The sequence below is a fragment of the Elaeis guineensis genome, chromosome 4, assembly GCF_000442705.2.
Source record: "Elaeis guineensis isolate ETL-2024a chromosome 4, EG11, whole genome shotgun sequence".
Taxonomy (NCBI): domain Eukaryota; kingdom Viridiplantae; phylum Streptophyta; class Magnoliopsida; order Arecales; family Arecaceae; genus Elaeis; species Elaeis guineensis.
In genome coordinates this window covers 27,101,741-27,118,325 of record NC_025996.2, presented here as the reverse complement: position 1 = coordinate 27,118,325, position 16,585 = coordinate 27,101,741, and the positions used below count along the sequence as shown (strand labels likewise).

General features: G+C 39.9%; 1 protein-coding gene and 1 long non-coding RNA gene across 2 annotated transcripts; both read right to left on the bottom strand.

Moving 5' to 3' along the window:
* Positions 1–9,273: 9,273 nt before the first annotated feature.
* Positions 9,274–11,328, bottom strand: LOC105043231 (L-type lectin-domain containing receptor kinase IX.1-like). Its single transcript, XM_010920700.3, has one exon. The coding sequence runs from the start codon at positions 11,326–11,328 to the stop codon at positions 9,274–9,276; it is 2,055 nt and encodes a 684-aa protein (XP_010919002.2).
* A 3,002-nt stretch (positions 11,329–14,330) lies between these two features.
* Positions 14,331–16,566, bottom strand: LOC140857222 (uncharacterized). The gene is made up of 2 exons (XR_012140823.1): positions 16,420–16,566; positions 14,331–14,760 (listed from the first exon to the last, which is right to left on the bottom strand). It is a non-coding gene; the product is annotated as an uncharacterized lncRNA (long non-coding RNA).
* Between the last annotated feature and the right edge of the window lie 19 nt (positions 16,567–16,585).

Genomic DNA, 16,585 nt, shown 5'->3' with positions numbered 1-16,585 from the left:
ATGTTCTCACATCATCCATACATTGCACTAATATGAATGCATGTTTCACGACATAAATTTCAAACTAGTGCTTCAAGCCTGTATGGTTATCCTGTTTCATACAGTTTAGGAGTTATAATCTTTTAGTGACATGTCAACGGCAACATTTTGTGGTCATGCTATGACTTTTAGGCTGCCGACCCATTGACTAACAAACTTATTAGATGATAGATGAAGGACAACCATTTGCAGTGAGATCATCAAATATCAAATTTATGAAGCCTAGTGAATATCTTCCAAATACAGGTTTTCTTCCTGCTTGCTGTTTGCCTTTTCTTTTTGAGGAGGTGTTCATCTAATTTCCCATCTCATTTCATATCTTTTGCACTTCCCTCTTCATCAAGTGACAAAATTGATGTAAGATGTTTGGCTGATTACCCATTCTAGCAGGTAATTGTGGTGGTATGGATTGGCAAGGAATGTAGCAGCTGACAGTGGGCTTCTGTGATTGCAGAGACCATTTGAGTCGATGGTGCTGCTAAAATTAGTTAAAGAAGTTGCAGCCTCAATTGTCAAGCAAGTCCGCAACTTGTCTATAATTTGCTTAATTTTGTGGCTATTATTTGACACATGGAGTTAGGAAGAAAATGTGCACTGTTGTTCACTTCTGGTTCGACAGCCGACCTAAGCTTCTGGGAAAATTAGGAATTGCCTTAGGGATGGTCAGATACTCAAATGTATTTTGGAGCAAGATGATGAGGAATTATAATTGCTCTTTGGTGATGCGACAGCAAGAAGAGGTGAAGAGGCCTATTCATGGGCTGGAGATTCTGAGAAATTGAATTTTAAGCTTGATATGTATGTACAAAAGAAGAAGATTTTGTGATGAGGGAAATGATAATACATAAATAGAGAATTCACTTGGAATGCGAGTGTTTTTGATGAACTAATAAAAGATTTGTATTGAAGCGACTTATGAAGAAATTAGGGGGCTGATTCACCTCTTTAAATGAGTCATGAAAGTTATGGCAAAAGAAGCATATGAACTTTTGGTTATAAATTAACATGAATTAGAAGATTTGACATGAAGAATTGAATCAGTTGCTGTAGATTTTGGCAAGGAGCCATAGGGCAGACAAAATTTGTTGAGGAGTTTGCTACAAGATTAAAGTTTTAGTCGGAGGAAAGAATCTCAATCCCTGAATACTTGCCTCTCTCTATTGGTATCTGAGATTCTTTCTTTAATGCTTAGGTAGAAGATGATCTTAAGATGAGTCAATGGGATTGTTGATCCATCGTGAGTTCCAAGATCTAAAGTCAATCAGACAGTCATAGCAAACTTTTCGAAAAGATGACATCCATGTGAGAAGGAAAATTGTGCTGAAACAATGCCTTTCAGTGATGAACCATTGATGATGAAGCTGAAATTCTGTTCTTGTTTTAATAATTTTGAAATTGAAGAAGATTGTTCACATCATGTAGAGCATAAGTCACAACACATTGCGTTTCAATACACTAAAAATTTTACAATATTGTGTTTGTTCAATTAACAAAAATGCAGAGTTATTACCTTCATCCAAGAACACTCCAGGACTGAACAAATAGAACAATCGTTAGTGAACTAATGAGGTTTTTGAATCATGCTATTCACTGGTCTTCGAGGTTTAACAATAGCTGCAGAATGTATGCTGGCATAAACATGAGGTCAGATCAGATCAGCGATTCTCTGGTCCTAAACTAAATTACTATTTAAACAATTAGTAGGCCAAGGCATTAAAATCTGACATCAGGCTTGTTTTGTTACTTCTTGCCATTTTCTAACCCTGCACATTGGCATTTCATGCAAACCATTATCAGGTGGCAAGGACATTCTATCTTTTGGAGACTGGGGTTGCAGGTTTTAGTCTATTGTAGCACTTTGGTTTATCAATCAACATTTCCATATAAGCTTGTCTGGTCAACTAACATGCTGCTGAAGTAAATGGCATGGATTCACAGTTGGTTTTTGGGAATCTCTAGTCTGTGAATCTTTGGTTGGAAAGTGTAGCTAATATGTTCTTTTGTGACTCAAATTCACACCTTATTATTGATAAGCTTTCTTGGAGAGTCTGAAGCGAGATGATGGATCTTTGTCATGTGGGAGGCACTTTTAAGCTTCATACCAAGCACTTGTAGCATCATGTTGTTATTGGTTTGTACAGGAAGCAGGAAACAATTTTGGAAACCCATAGGTGTCCTGTTGTTATAATTATCTGTAGGATATTTTTGTCTTTTTTATTATTTCTTTTTTCAAGTCTCTGCTTGGAAGTTGGACCTAGAGATTCATTGATGTTGGGAATTTGGTGGGGATGCTAGACTTAGTATTATAATGATCTGTCCCAAAATAGTGGAGTTTTGTGAAACTGTCTTTTTTTTTCCCAGCTTTGCTCTAATATCTTTGGTTGTTTATCTGCCTCTTTTCACCATAATAGCCACTCTTACTATACAACATTGATATATCTTTGGTTGTTATGAAAGATAATGCACATATGCATCCAATCATGCACATAAATAACACATACACCACGTATATAATGCTACGCTATGGAAAAGATATCAAGTAGAGTAGCCCCTTTTATCAATAAGAAAAGATGAATCTTTGTGCTTAAGCTGCTGTATGAATCCTTGCTGTTGTCAAGGTTAGGTAATTGTTTGTGATGCTTATTCTTAGGCCTTTTATAGCTTGATCTAATTAGGGCCATTAGAGCCAAATTTGGAGAACAACGTGAGTATGTTTTATTATGTCTTGCAACTGTGTGTAAGTTTTTCACCCAAAAAATTTGACATTGCTATATCTTTACTGAGAATGTAGATCTTTCTGATCCTTGGCAGAGTTGTATAACCTATATTCTACATCAAACCCCATCCTAGGTGTGTATTAAGATTGAAGAGATCGCGTCATTATCTCCTTTTGGCAATCCAACATCCTAAGAAAATTACACTGAAGCATATTCATCTTCTAGATAAAGAGCACTTGTGACATTGTGCTATATTGTTAGCTTAGTCCAAGCCTTTTTTGCCCCCATTTTCCTAATTTTTGTTATTTCATTGGTTTCTTCCTCTCTAGTTAGTAGTTTATTTCTGCTGTTTTTCCCTATTATGCAGTCTCTGTTCGGTCATCTGTTATTTTTTGGGTATGGCTAGTATCATGACTGTATTCTCTTCTAACCTTCAATGGGTCACCCTCATCATTTTCAGAAGCTAAGGATGTCTTTTGTGTGCGGCCATAGTGCCAATTGATTTGCACTGTTATTCCTAATTTGTACCATAGCATCATTTGAATGGCACATCATCTCCTCAAGGATATACGAATATTGTCCAGCATGTGAAATACAGATGCTTTTTGGGAGGACCGATAATCAAAAGTTTCTTAACTAGTGTTCATTTCCTTCAACACCATATTATCTCTTCACTTCTTATTGAGATCGTATCTTTCTTCTGTTGATGAACCATGAATGTTAACCAAAGTTTGGGATTTCACATTCCTTACTGAATTGGATGCAGAAACACGGAAGTGCACACTCCACCCAGCCACCCCTCTCCTTCCTATGCTCTGTTCATTTGTTGGAGGTGGGGGAAGGACTTCACAGGACTATCTGTGTTTGAGTTGTTTAGTTTGTGGTCACCTTTCTTTATATTCATTTTGCAGTCTTTTGACTCAATGGGTTTTTTTTTCCCCTAAATATAGAACAGTTAAACTGCCAAAGTTACAAATTAATGATTCTGTGACTTCTAGCCACCTCAGCATTTTTCCTTCAAAGTCATGAGCTATAAGCTAGTCTCACATCTTAATGAGCCTGTGTTGCAACCATTTTCCAGGTCAGTTAATTTGTGCTTTAATTTTTCAGGGTATCTGTCTTTCTACAATTTAGTTATGGTTCAAAGAAGCTTCTTGCATTGGAACGAAAGGCAGAAGAATATCCATATAGTTATCCAGGGTGATTCCTTCTTCAGGATATGCATTATTGACACTAGAAGCAGGTGGTGGGATACGAGTTATATGTTTTTAGAACTCGCATTTTGCTCAGGTTACTGTGCAAAGTTAGGAACGTATTCCACAATTTCGCATGCCTATCTTAGAGGTACTGCATTGGAGAAGGGAGACCACTCAAGTTGTGCCCTTGGTTAGCTATGTTTTCCTAGATGGCATTCCAAATTAGGCAGACATGCACACAGCCCCTTCCTCCGGTTGACCTATTCATTTGCTCACCGTTAAATTAGTTTTTTTACCCCTTTTCACCCCTAATTGTTCTCCTCCTCCTTATTCTTCTTTGTGGTGATGCTACACCTACACCTTGGCTGAAGCGGGTTCAAATGCAGCCAGCAGAATCAATCTCTCTCTCAACTCCATGGTACATTATTCACAGTGTCAGTAAACCCAAAAAAAAAGAAAGAAAGTACGGTATGGTATATTATGCTGCAACGCAGTCGGGCGGTCCATTTTCTTCTCAATAAATATGAGTCACCTTGAAATGAGACAGCTGCCGTGCTATACGCGAAATGTAGTGGGTGAATATCTAAGAAAGGTTGGGGCATTTGTTATCCATCCAATCATCGTCAAGAAATCATCCCCGGTCCAAACTCTACTGGTTTTCTGGTGATAGACTGCATAAGCAAGTCTCTTTCATGCAGCTGTACTCCTTCCCCCAACCACCAATGTACCCAGTGCATTCTCTGATTACAAAGGTCCTCACTCCTCCAATGCCTTTGTTTTCCTTTTACCTGTAGATGCTGGCTAAACGGATAGGAGCTCATAACCTTGTCTGAAAAAGGACGGTGCAGCACCTGATCATCTTACGCTAGCGTGTTTCCTTTATATATAAATTAGTCGAAAATTCACACGTTGTCTGAGGTTAGATGTATAAAAATAATTTTTTAAATAATATTATTTTTTAGTTATTCAGATATTATTAAAAAAATTATATATAAATTATTTATTTATTTATTTTTTCTTTTCGATCCCTCAATCAATGGTATTTTTTTTTCTAATTACTAAATATTTTTTTTTTTACATAAGGTTGTTTGGCCAATCGAAGCAATCTCGAGAACTTAAGTTTATTGATAGCGGATGATTACTACATCTGCCGGTAGCAATCCTATCCTCTCTAATAATTTTTTTTAATCTGTATCGAAAATTATTTGGATAATCCAAGCAATTTTCAGATCCTCATTTAATTCGGAATAGACGGCTACTGTATCGGCACTAGCAACCGTCTGAATATCCATCAAATGATGTTTTTATCTAAAGAAAGCTTTAATGTTTTATGATTTGTCATAATAGTTAATCTAAACTGATGAGAAAAAAAATCTAAACTAATGAGAGAAAAAATTTATCTGAATACTCTTTCCAAATCACTTCAACAAAACTTTTTGCCTTTTCTCATTTGATCTCCAACTTTTCTTTCTCTTCTCTTCTGCTGGCCTTCTTAGTCTCTCTTCTTTTGCTGCTACGTCCAAACACCTCAACCTCTTGATAATACATACGTATATAGAATAATAGGTGTGAAATAAAAATAGAAAATGGCTCAAATTTGACAACAATTTCATTGTTTATCTCTGAATTATCTTTTTGAACAGTTATTTTTTTTATTCAAATTATATAATTTTTTTTCTAATAAATAGATAAGATAATAATTTTTTTTCAGATATATTTAAATATTTTTTAAAAATTTATTCTCTTTTATTAAAAGAGACAGGTGCCTTCGTTTATATACGAATGAGTAATTTAAGAGGGACAGGTGCCTTCGTTTGCCTTTTCAGTTTTACCAGTAAACTAGTTAGTGGCACAAAAAATTATATTGGTTATTTTGATTGAGACATTACTGCATCAAGCATTTTAAATATTTTGGCATTCTCGTCTTGCATCAATATTATATAAAATTAATTTTGAGCCCATAACAATGTACGAATTTTAAATCTGATCATATTAAAAAATTATAATTAATAAAATAATATTATTTAAATTCTTAATATCATTTTCTATTCTCAACTATCTATATAAATAGATTTTAATTGTAAGAATACAATAATATCATACATTAATAATATAATATAATTTATATAAATAAAATTTAATATAATTTTTTATTAATTTAAAATTTAAATTTAATATTTAAAAATTATTAGATATAGAGATACGTGATATAGAAAAAATTATTTATATAAATAATTTTAAATATTAAAAAATTTTCTCATAATTTTTATTTTATAATATATATAATAGCCGCTCAATGTAAGGACTCCGTGGGGTCAGGGTGCATCTTTGGCGCGAGAAAAGGATTCACCTTCGTTCGCATTAATCCACCGGTGGATCATCAGCTGCCTGCTTTGAGAGCTGTACCGCCGGATCGATGACGGAATTTGGAGCGCTTTGAGACCTGTGGTGGACTGGATGATCCATGCGACCCCGTGTATTGTGAATAGCTACGGCAAGCTCAATCGTAATCATTGTAAGAGATTATGACTTATATCAAGGCTTGTCATTTGAAAATGAAAAGGAAAGATGAGCAAGCCATGTAACTAGAAGCAATGGCCAGGTATGCATTCTCCGTCCGGAGATGCATATATTTGATCAATCTCTGTAAATATAGCACCGTGCTTCTCGCATTTCAGTGATCCAATCCAATTTATCTCATAACCTCCTGCATTTTTATGGTACTAATTTATCAAATATTTTTAAGTTGCATTTGGTGCATTACTGAATAGTAATAATTTAGATTATCTAATAATCTGAATTACGTGCGATCTAGATAGATTATCAGTAATATTGATTGCTGTATTTGATACATATAGATAATATTGTAGAAAAATTATTGAAAATCTTCATTAACATGTTTAGTATGACAATCACATTACTGATAATATAACATCAAATTATTAAAATATTTTTAAATCAAATTATTAGTTTAATATTTTTAAATTATTTATTTAATTTTTTTAATGATAAAAATTATTATATAATTTTTTTAATATTTTAATATTTATTATTATTATTTTATAAAAATTATTTATTTTTATTATTTTTATAAAAATTATTATTTTAAATTATTTTTTTCTTTCTCCTTTTCTGGCACGCCACGATCCGACCCCCCCTCTCCCCTGTCTCCCCCCACCAGTCGGCACGCCACGATCCGACCCTCCCTCTCCCCTGCCTCCCCCCACCAATCGTGCCTTCGACTGCTCACACTGCCCTGACCACCACATCCCGATCCTTTGATTGCCCATCATGTTGTCACTAGAGGTGGCAAAATATGATCACATTCGATCTATCTTAAACAGATTTGAATTTGGCTTAAACAGATTCAGATTATAAATGAGTCGATCTGTTTAATTTATTTATTAAATAAATTTTGAATTTAAATTTTTCAATCTGTTCAATCTATTTAATTTATTTATTATTTTTATTTAAAATATTTGGACCATGACCCATGGGTGATAAAATTTGAACGGCTTGTGTTCGACCCACGAAAATTTTCAGCGCCGCATGGTTCGTGCTTTTGGCCTTTTCCTTTTTTTTTTTGATCAGTCGCCTTTCCTCTTCTCCTTCCCAAAAAGCCCTAGACACCGCCTCACCATCCATCGCCTCCCTCTTCCACGCTGGCACGCCGAGGTTCGTGAGTTCCCCCACGCCACCTGCTCCGCCGCTCGCTCCCACCGACCGCTCGCACCAATCAGTCGCCACCAGATCAAGCGATCGAGGTCTTCCGCCTGTTCCTCCTCTCAAGGAGGTCCTCCCACGGCACCCTCCTCCACCTGTTCCTCCTCTCAAGGTGGTGTGCCTAAAGTGGCTGGACACCAAGGAAGAGCATTCGGTGGTGTTCGTTTGCTTCGGGAGCTGGTGCCATTTTACGGTGGAGCAGCTCCAGGAGATGGCGGTAGGATTGGAGGTGTCGGGAAGGGCGTTCCTCTGGGCAGTGAAGGGAACCACCGAGGATGCCGCTAAGGCGGAAGAGTGGATGCCGAAAAGGTGGGAGGAGAGGGGATTGGTGGTGAGAAGTTGGGCCCCGCAGGTATTGATTTTGGATCACAAGGCGGTGGGGGCCTTTCTGACCCACTGCGGATGGAACTCCGTGCTGGAGGCGGTGGCCATTGGTGTGCCGATGCTGGCATGGCCGCTGGTCTTCGAGTAGTTCATCAATGAGCAGCTGGTAGTGGAGGTGATGGGGGTGGGGAAGAGAGTCTGCAATGGGTTTTAGAGTGCCGTGACGAGTGCGGCGGAGAGCGGCGGATGGAGGCGGCGGAGTGCGCGGACGGAGGCAAAGCCGGAGAGATTGGAGATGGAAAGGTGAATTAGATGAGTAGGTCTTCTTTAAAAAAAATTTAAAAACAGGTTATGAAACGGGTTCCATTTTTTTTTTCTTTAATAAATTATAAATAGATTAACTGATGGAATTGGATAATTTATTTATTAAATAGATCAGATTTAGATTTCAATACCTGACCTGTTTAATAAACAGGTCGGATTCAGATTTGGACATTTATGATCCGACCCACATTTGATCCGATCTATTTATGACCCGACTTGACCCGATTGCCATCTTTAGCTGCCATCCCTCTTCGGCTCCACGACTGTCCGCGCTATTCTGGCCACCGCTTCTCGACCCTCTGGCCATCCCGCTGCCCCCTCTCTCCGACCGTCCGCACTGCCTTGACCACCGCACCTCGGCCCCCCAGCCACCCGTCGTACTGCCACCCCTCTCCGACCCCCCGGACGCCCGTGCTGCTTTGGCCATCGCCCCCTGTCCCCCGATCGCCCGTACTTCCCTGGCCACCGCCTCCTACCCCCCGAACCGCCCGTTGCACTGCCTTCAATGAGGGCCATGAAGGCGGCGTTGGAGGCGGCGGGGGCCATTGGAGGAGGAGTTGGGGGGTGGGGGGGAGGCACAGGTTGGGGGAGAGGCACGGGTGGCGCCGTGCAGGGAGGAGAGGGGAAAGGAAGGAGGATAGTTTCGTCGAAAAATTTATTACAAGATTATCTTATAAGAGGTAATCTGGATAGCCACCTCTTTCTTTCGTAATCCGAATTATTTTATGAGAGATCAACTCAAAAAACATACCAAACGTGATAATCTGAAGGGATCCTTTTAAATTGTCAATAATCTGGATTGATTGTCAGCTATCAAACGCAACCTTAAACCCATTAGTTTCACCTCCTCAATTCAATTCAAATCAAAACTCCTATTTCTTAAAAAAAAAAAAAGGAAAAAGCGAAAACAAACTCAAATTACCCAAAGAATTCAAGGCTCCTCCGTGCTCCTATGCATTTAATTTGCAAGAGAGATTAGTAGGAGAATGAGCCCCCGAAGATGCCTGCGATGACCCATGATACCGACTGCTTGAACTAGAACTATCCATGGTCCCCGTGCCAGTGCAAGCAAAATTAGTTACATCCAGCGCTGGTGGGGCATCATATTTCATCGGTTTCGGCAGGCTCGGCACGGGAGCCTCCGCCGTCAACACTTGCACCACCTGCCGCATTGAAGGCCTCAACTTGTAGTCCGGCTGCGCGCACCACAGCCCCAGAGCCGTCACCCTCTCCATTTGCCTCTCATCCAACTCCCCTTCGAGCCTCCCATCAGCGGCCTCCACCACCCTCCCCCTCTCATAGAGCTCCCACACCCAGTTCACCAGCCTCTGCTCCACCTCCTCAGCCTTGGGATCGATGGCCTTCCTCCCACAAGCCACCTCAAGTACCACCACTCCGAAGCTATACACATCCGACTCCCTCCCAGCCTTGCCTGTCGTCACGCACTCGGGCGCCAGATACCCCAACGTCCCCGCCAGCACCGTCGTCTGCGAGCCCAGCTCGTGGTCTACCAGCCTTGCCAGCCCGAAGTCGCCCAGCTTCGCGTTGAAGCTTGAATCCAGCATCACGTTGCTCGCCTTGATATCTCTGTGCACCACGCACTGCTCCCATTCTTCATGAAGGTAGAGTAATGCCGAGGCCAGGCCGAGCACGATCCGGTACCGCACCGGCCAGGACAAGGAGGACTTCTTGCCGAAGAGGTAGGCGTCAAGGCTGCCATTGGGCATGTACTCGTAGACAAGGAGGAATTCTCCGTTGTCGTGGCACCAGCCTATCAATCTCACGAGGTTTCGGTGCCGTAGTCGGCCGATGATCGTCACCTCCGATACGTACTCCTTCCGCCCTTGGCTCGAGCCTCTTGAGAACCTCTTGACGGCGACCATGACCATCTCGGACGATGGATTACCCTTGAGAAGTCCCATGTAGACACCTCCAAAGCCTCCTTGCCCGAGCTTGCCTTCCTCGCTGAAGTTTCTTGTAGCTCGGACTAGTTCTTTGTAAGTGAACCGCCTGGGTCCGGTTCCTTCAGCCAATTTATCCTCCATTGATTCATTAAAAACCAAGTCCGCCTCCTTTCCTCCCTTCTCACGTGATTTCTTCTTAATGAACAAGAAGTAACCGAAGCATGCAACCATAAGTCCAACTCCCACCACCACGGCCGCCACCAAAGGGGTTTTCTTCCTCATCTTCTTGGAAGGTGCCTCCTGGTCATTAACAAAGCTAGAGGAGAAATCCCAAGAAATAATCTGGTGAAGCTCCGTCAGGCCTCCTGTGGAGGCCGAGAACCCAATGATCACCCTCTCTGGAAGGACCTCTGTCAGGTTGAGGCGGCGCCACAGGCTTGGAGTTCCATTATAGCGGTCGTCACCATAGGTGAGGAACACAGAGAGCTGGCCCGATGTGGAGTTGTAGCCGATCCGCGCCGACCCGGTGCTCTCGTTCTTGATGTCGCTGCCCCACGTAAGCGTCACGTTGGAGACGATGGAGTTGACATTGATGCCGATGTGGTTGTCGTCAGGATCCCATGAGTTCATGAACGTGTCGAACTCGACGGCGACGAGCTGCGTTGAGATAGAATTATTGGTGGTTGAGTTGAAGAGGCCGAGCCACGAGCCATTAGAGTTTAGCGGGAGCTCGTAGCCGACCGGAGCGATAAAGAAGGCAAGGCCATCACCATAGGTGGTCGGGTGGAGAGCTTTGATGATGAACCGGAAGTGGGTGGTGAAGTCAGCGATGGCGAGGGTGGCAGGGTTCCATAGCTGGATCGGGGTGGCATACACGGCGTGGCCGGAGCTCTGCAAGAGGCTGCCGTCGGCGCTGTTGCGGGTGAGCTGGATGACGTTGTCGCCGGAGGTGAAGGCGTCGCCGGAGAAGTTGATGCCGGGGGTGTTGGGGGTGAAGGAGGTGAAATTGAAGTGGGTGGAAGGGGTGGCAGTGGGAAGGAAGGAAGAGATGGAAAGAAGAAGAAGAAGACGTAATGGTAAGAGTGGGATGAGAGGAATCATTGCTTTGTTGAGGAAAGGGAAGGGGAAGGGGAAGGTTGGCGAGGTTTGAAGCTTTTCTTCCTGAAAGTTGGTCACTTGGTTGCGTCTTGATCAAGGGAGAATGTTGTTACGAGGCGGAGGGTTTGAGGAGGGGCAACGTGGAAACTTCTTTTGTTTGCACTCTTTGACAGGAGGCTACCGTTGCTAGCATGGGCTTGATGTCCACGTGGAGGTAGGAAGAGCAGCATTTACAAGGAAATAGTTTTTTTAATTTGTTGGCCAGCCGGCTGTAGGGCTGAAGAGAAATTCTTTGTGCACCGTCGGCTGCGTGGAAAATCTGTGGTGGGGCGTTTTTATAGATTAATCTATATAATTATTATTTTTAATATATATTTAAATTTATAATTTTATTTTTTTTATTTAAAAATTTTATATGATGAAAATATTTTTATATTTTAAAAAAATTATGATATCCTATGACATATTATGACTTCTTACAAGGAAGGTGTCGTAATATAGTTTAAGAAACTTTAATATCCTGTATATATTATGATATCTTATGTCAAATTATGACTCTTGCATGTACAATGTCATAATATGATCCAGGATATCATAATATGAAAAGGAGTATTTTTGTCCAACCACTTTCTAATGCGCATCCAATGCCTGTAGCTTTACTTTTTGGTTTAAAAATTTTGAATGATGAAAATATCCTTATTTTTTGGAAAAAAATTATGATATTCTGTACATATAATTAATGACATTCTGCATTATATTATGATATTTTGTAGATAAAAATTATGACTTTCTGTATGCAGGATATCATAATATGGATATGGGATGTCATAAATTTTTTCAAAGAATAGAGACATTTTCGTCATTCTAAATTATAAATAAAAAAATAAAACTGTATACATAAAATGCGTATTAGAAAGCAGTGAGTATGTGGACCAATTAGACAATGTGATGCGTTTTAGATAGGATTTTCTACACCACCCATGGGCAGAAAGAATTTCCCTAACGCTGAAAGGGTTTGGTATTTGCTTGGGCCAGATCCAACTTCAGCTCAATTTGATTTTAACTCAAGTTACTTTGAAATTGAGTTAGGTTAGATTGGGTTTAGACTTTTTACACAAAGATTCCATAGAAAAAAATGGTCGGATTATCCCCTATCCCCTTATCTTTTTGTTCTTTGAAATGATCGTTTGATCATCTCATAAGGCTACGACCAGGGAGAATATACATGGGGCCAAATAACCATTTATTATTTGCGGATGACTGCATACTTGTCTCAAGAGCAAGGGCTCGGGACAGCAGATCGTTTAGAGAGACCTTGGGAGGACCGTTGCTTATAGTCGGGCCAGCTGGTGAATTTGAACAAATCGATGGTTACTATAGTCCTGATATCCCACCGGGAGTTGCATGTGAAGCCTCTGTTATCTAGGAGTTCCATTGAAAGGCGCAAGGATAAAATAAGGTGATTTGCAATATACGAAAAAGAAGATCACGGCCACTTGGATTTGGAAATGGAAATCCTTGCAATTTACTGGTCGCCTAACACCCATTAAATGAGTGCTCTGTGCCATGGCAATACATTTGCCAGCTCACAATGTTGTGAATGGTTATAAATAGTATTGAGCAACTTCCAATGGTGGGCATGAATGCTGCAAATGTTGGCGAAGTCCATGCAGTCTCATGGGATGTAATTTGTAAGTCGAAGCAGGACGGTGGTCTTGGGCTGCCTCGTATTCAAAAGTGGTGGGATGCACTTCTCTTCAAAAGAGTGGCCAACATTATAATGCAAACTAATAGCCTACCATTTGGATTATTAAGGTCCAAATATGATATGAAAGCAGCAGCTCACTAATAGTTGCTTCTCTGAACAACCGTGAGATCAACTCACTGCAAACATCTATACTTTTGATTCTTGAAAGCATCACCCACCGGAAGCCTCCAATACTGGCACACGGCAAGATAAATTTTGATGGATCGGTAAACAAAAAGGAAAGGAGCTGGTGCGAGATTCGTTCACTGCCCCCAACAATGAATTAACTGCTTACGTACAAGGGTATGAAGACAGCAGCCAGCATGCTTGAAGCCACCAAAAAAATTCATTTACAAGGTGGTGATGCAGCAACTGTTTTGGCATGAATTAATGGTGCAGACTCCTTTCATCATCCTTACCTCCTCAACATTAGATCGACGAAGTGCTCTCTAGATGATTCCAAAGCTGCTTGTGTTCTTAGGGAAGGAAACCATGGTGCAGATTTCCATGCAAATCTGGCGTCATTTTTGGTGCACCCTTTACTCTGGGCAGATGACTTTCCTTCTCAAATTCCTCTGCTGACTCAATGGGAGTTTGTTGTTGTAGTCTATTCTTTCTTTCCTCTTCTTGTACCTGGGGTTTTTCCCCTTGCGACTACCAAAACTAAATAAGTAAACATAATTTAATTGTGTTTATATAGTATCTTTTAGCAGTAATCATTCATCTGTCGGGCTTTGATTACAGTAAGTTAGCATAAACGCTTCTCGTGCTCAAGCACGAGGCATCATCAAAAAAGCTTAAACAAGAAAATTAGGATAAAAATATATCTCCACAACCACTGCAATAAAATAGTGCTCAAGTCCCAGACTCCCCAAAAATATATACAAAGTTAATCCACAGTTCTGATGCCTGCATGAAGCACGCGCTATATATTAGTCAAAAATCAAAAATAAGGTCTTGTAACGAGTAACTTCTTCCAGTATAAACCCTAGCAACGATATCAAACTTGCCCCTTTTGATACCGAAAAACTGTGTACAAGATGGCCATGATCCACGTGTAATGTGTTGACAAGATCACAAACTTTTGTTTCTGTTTCACTTAATTCATCTCTTCCTCCAAGGTCCAGGATTCCATCCTGACCAGCCAACCGGCAGAGGCGGTTTTCAATGAGTGATTTTTCCTAAGAAAATGGAACAAAATCGATGAAGGAACAAAAGAAAAGGGGATCCTTCAAACAACCGAATAAACCAGCTACAATTCAGATGTAAACCAGATCAGTTTCATAAATAAATAAGTTGCATAACCTATAGAACTAGTGGTTTCTTTACAGAAGAAAATAGATATACTGTCACAATGCATATTATGCACAAAGGAGCTATAAGAAAACTGCTCCTCCAAAAGCAACAAGAATATACGAGTAAGGATTTACAACTAGAAAAACCTATTCACGTTCCCTTACTGGTCTGAACTTTGCAATGGAAGCGGTACATAAGGCTCAAAAAGAGTGACACTGGGGTTCGAATCGTATTGCAGAATTTCTGCAGCTCGTTCAAATTCTTCTCTCAGAATTTTAATGCTGTACTTGTCGACCACACGGCCAAGATCATGGGAAATCTCAAAGGGATCTTCTATGCATATTAGGTGACGATCATTTCCAATCCGCCTTGTCCAATCCTTAGCTTGCTTGCTGCCAGAAAAATCCTTCAGGTTAGCAAAGAATTTGACTAGTATTCTAAGAAATGTTCCATGGTTAATTAATAATTATTGTATACAACATAAAAGACAAAAAGGGTTGATGTTGCAGAGGTTGAATACATCAGTACAATATGGATATCGAGTTTCATTCATGCTCCGCACCATGAACTAGATCTGACTAGTGCCCAAAACAAAAAGCTAAACATTGAATTAGAAGCATAAAAGTTTTAGAAAATTAAGAAAAAATAAAATAAAACCAATGAGAATAATATAAATCCTCCAACCTCTTTGAGGTTGTGCTTGCCATTAAATGTATGGTTGCATGCACAAATCTGAGTCAAGGTAATTGATTTACAAAAAATGTCATTTCCTTCTGAAATACATAATCTTTGTATCCTAACACATTTTCAAAATATAACAGCAAATGAACCTAAAAATTATTAAATAAATTAAAAAAAAACATCTATGAATAAGTGAATGACTGGATCCAGAATGCATGATCCCATGCTAAGGATTTTTGGATGGACATAACAAGATCTGATCCCAGCACATGACAGAGAATTTGACTAGTGAAGAGAATGACTTTTTTTTTTTTAAATTAAAAAAAAAAATCCATGCAGAATAAATTTTATCACCTAAAGTACAAATCATATCATCATAAAAAAGAAATTGTTACAAGCATTCGTATCTGGTTCATGTGGTGCCCGAACGGGGCATAATCGATGTGAATTTCAATGATCAATTTGTTTGGAGTAGATTCAATGAAATTCTACCAATTTATTACAATTTGCTTCTTTGTTTCTCTTTGTCCAAGTGCTTCTATGGTGGGATGTACTTATTGAATAAAAAAAGAAAGAGTGTGAATAGAGGAAAAGGGGACGAGCTTGCCCAGGGCAGGGGTGGGGTGTTGTGGGGTGGTCCACTCCCACTAGGAAGTGATCCTGGATCAGGGTTGGAGATGTGGGTAAAGAAAGAGCACCTGTGTTATGCCCAAAGGATATAACTAGCATTCAGGTGGAACAGGACGGCCATAAAGCAACCTAGACAATTGAGATATTGAACAAAGAAGTGGCCTCCTAAGGATTATTAAAGGCAGGCTAGAAATCTAGGCTAGTGAAATAATAGTTCATAAGCACCAACCAATGACATAAATATAATCCAAACAGCAACAAACGATATATTCATCGTCATTGGTTATAAAATCAGGTAGCAAGAATATCACTTGAAAAAAGTATAGGTCCACAAGAGGAGCAGCCTCAACCAAGCAAGTTGGTCACAAATCCTCTCCTGTGGCTAGCCTCTATTTTTGCTGCCTTGTTCTTTTCTCCAAGCAGAAACAGAAAGATCCATCTACCACCTCACTTTTGTATCTTCATGGGGAAGAAAAAAGGCATATGACAGTTCATAAAAGAAAAATCTTATAAATGGATTCATGTTCATATCATGTGACAATAGTTTTTATGCTAGCCTCAACCTATTGCAACCCTCCTTTATCCAGCTTGAGACGGCTATGTACAAAATATTTATGAGCTAAACATGAAAAGTTATTATAATCTAGACAAAGAAGTAGTAGAATAAGCATCAGAACGAAGCCAAATCAGTATAAAGTTGCAATATTCAATAGCTGGTGTAAATAGCTGAAGATACTTACCTAATGATGCTTCCCGTTCGAACAGATATAACATCATTCGTATAATCATGATGATATGCCCAGTACTGAAAAAATGCCCAAAGCAACCGTGCAATACTTTCCTTATTTCGAGCACCAAAATCATGCAGTTTTTCGACTTGATCAAAGTAAGCACATTCAACATTAT

What these genes read in the sequence shown, in the direction of transcription:
- LOC105043231 (XM_010920700.3), bottom strand. Translation starts at nt 11,328, where the DNA reads ATGATTCCTCTCATCCCACTCTTACCATTACGTCTTCTTCTTCTTCTT.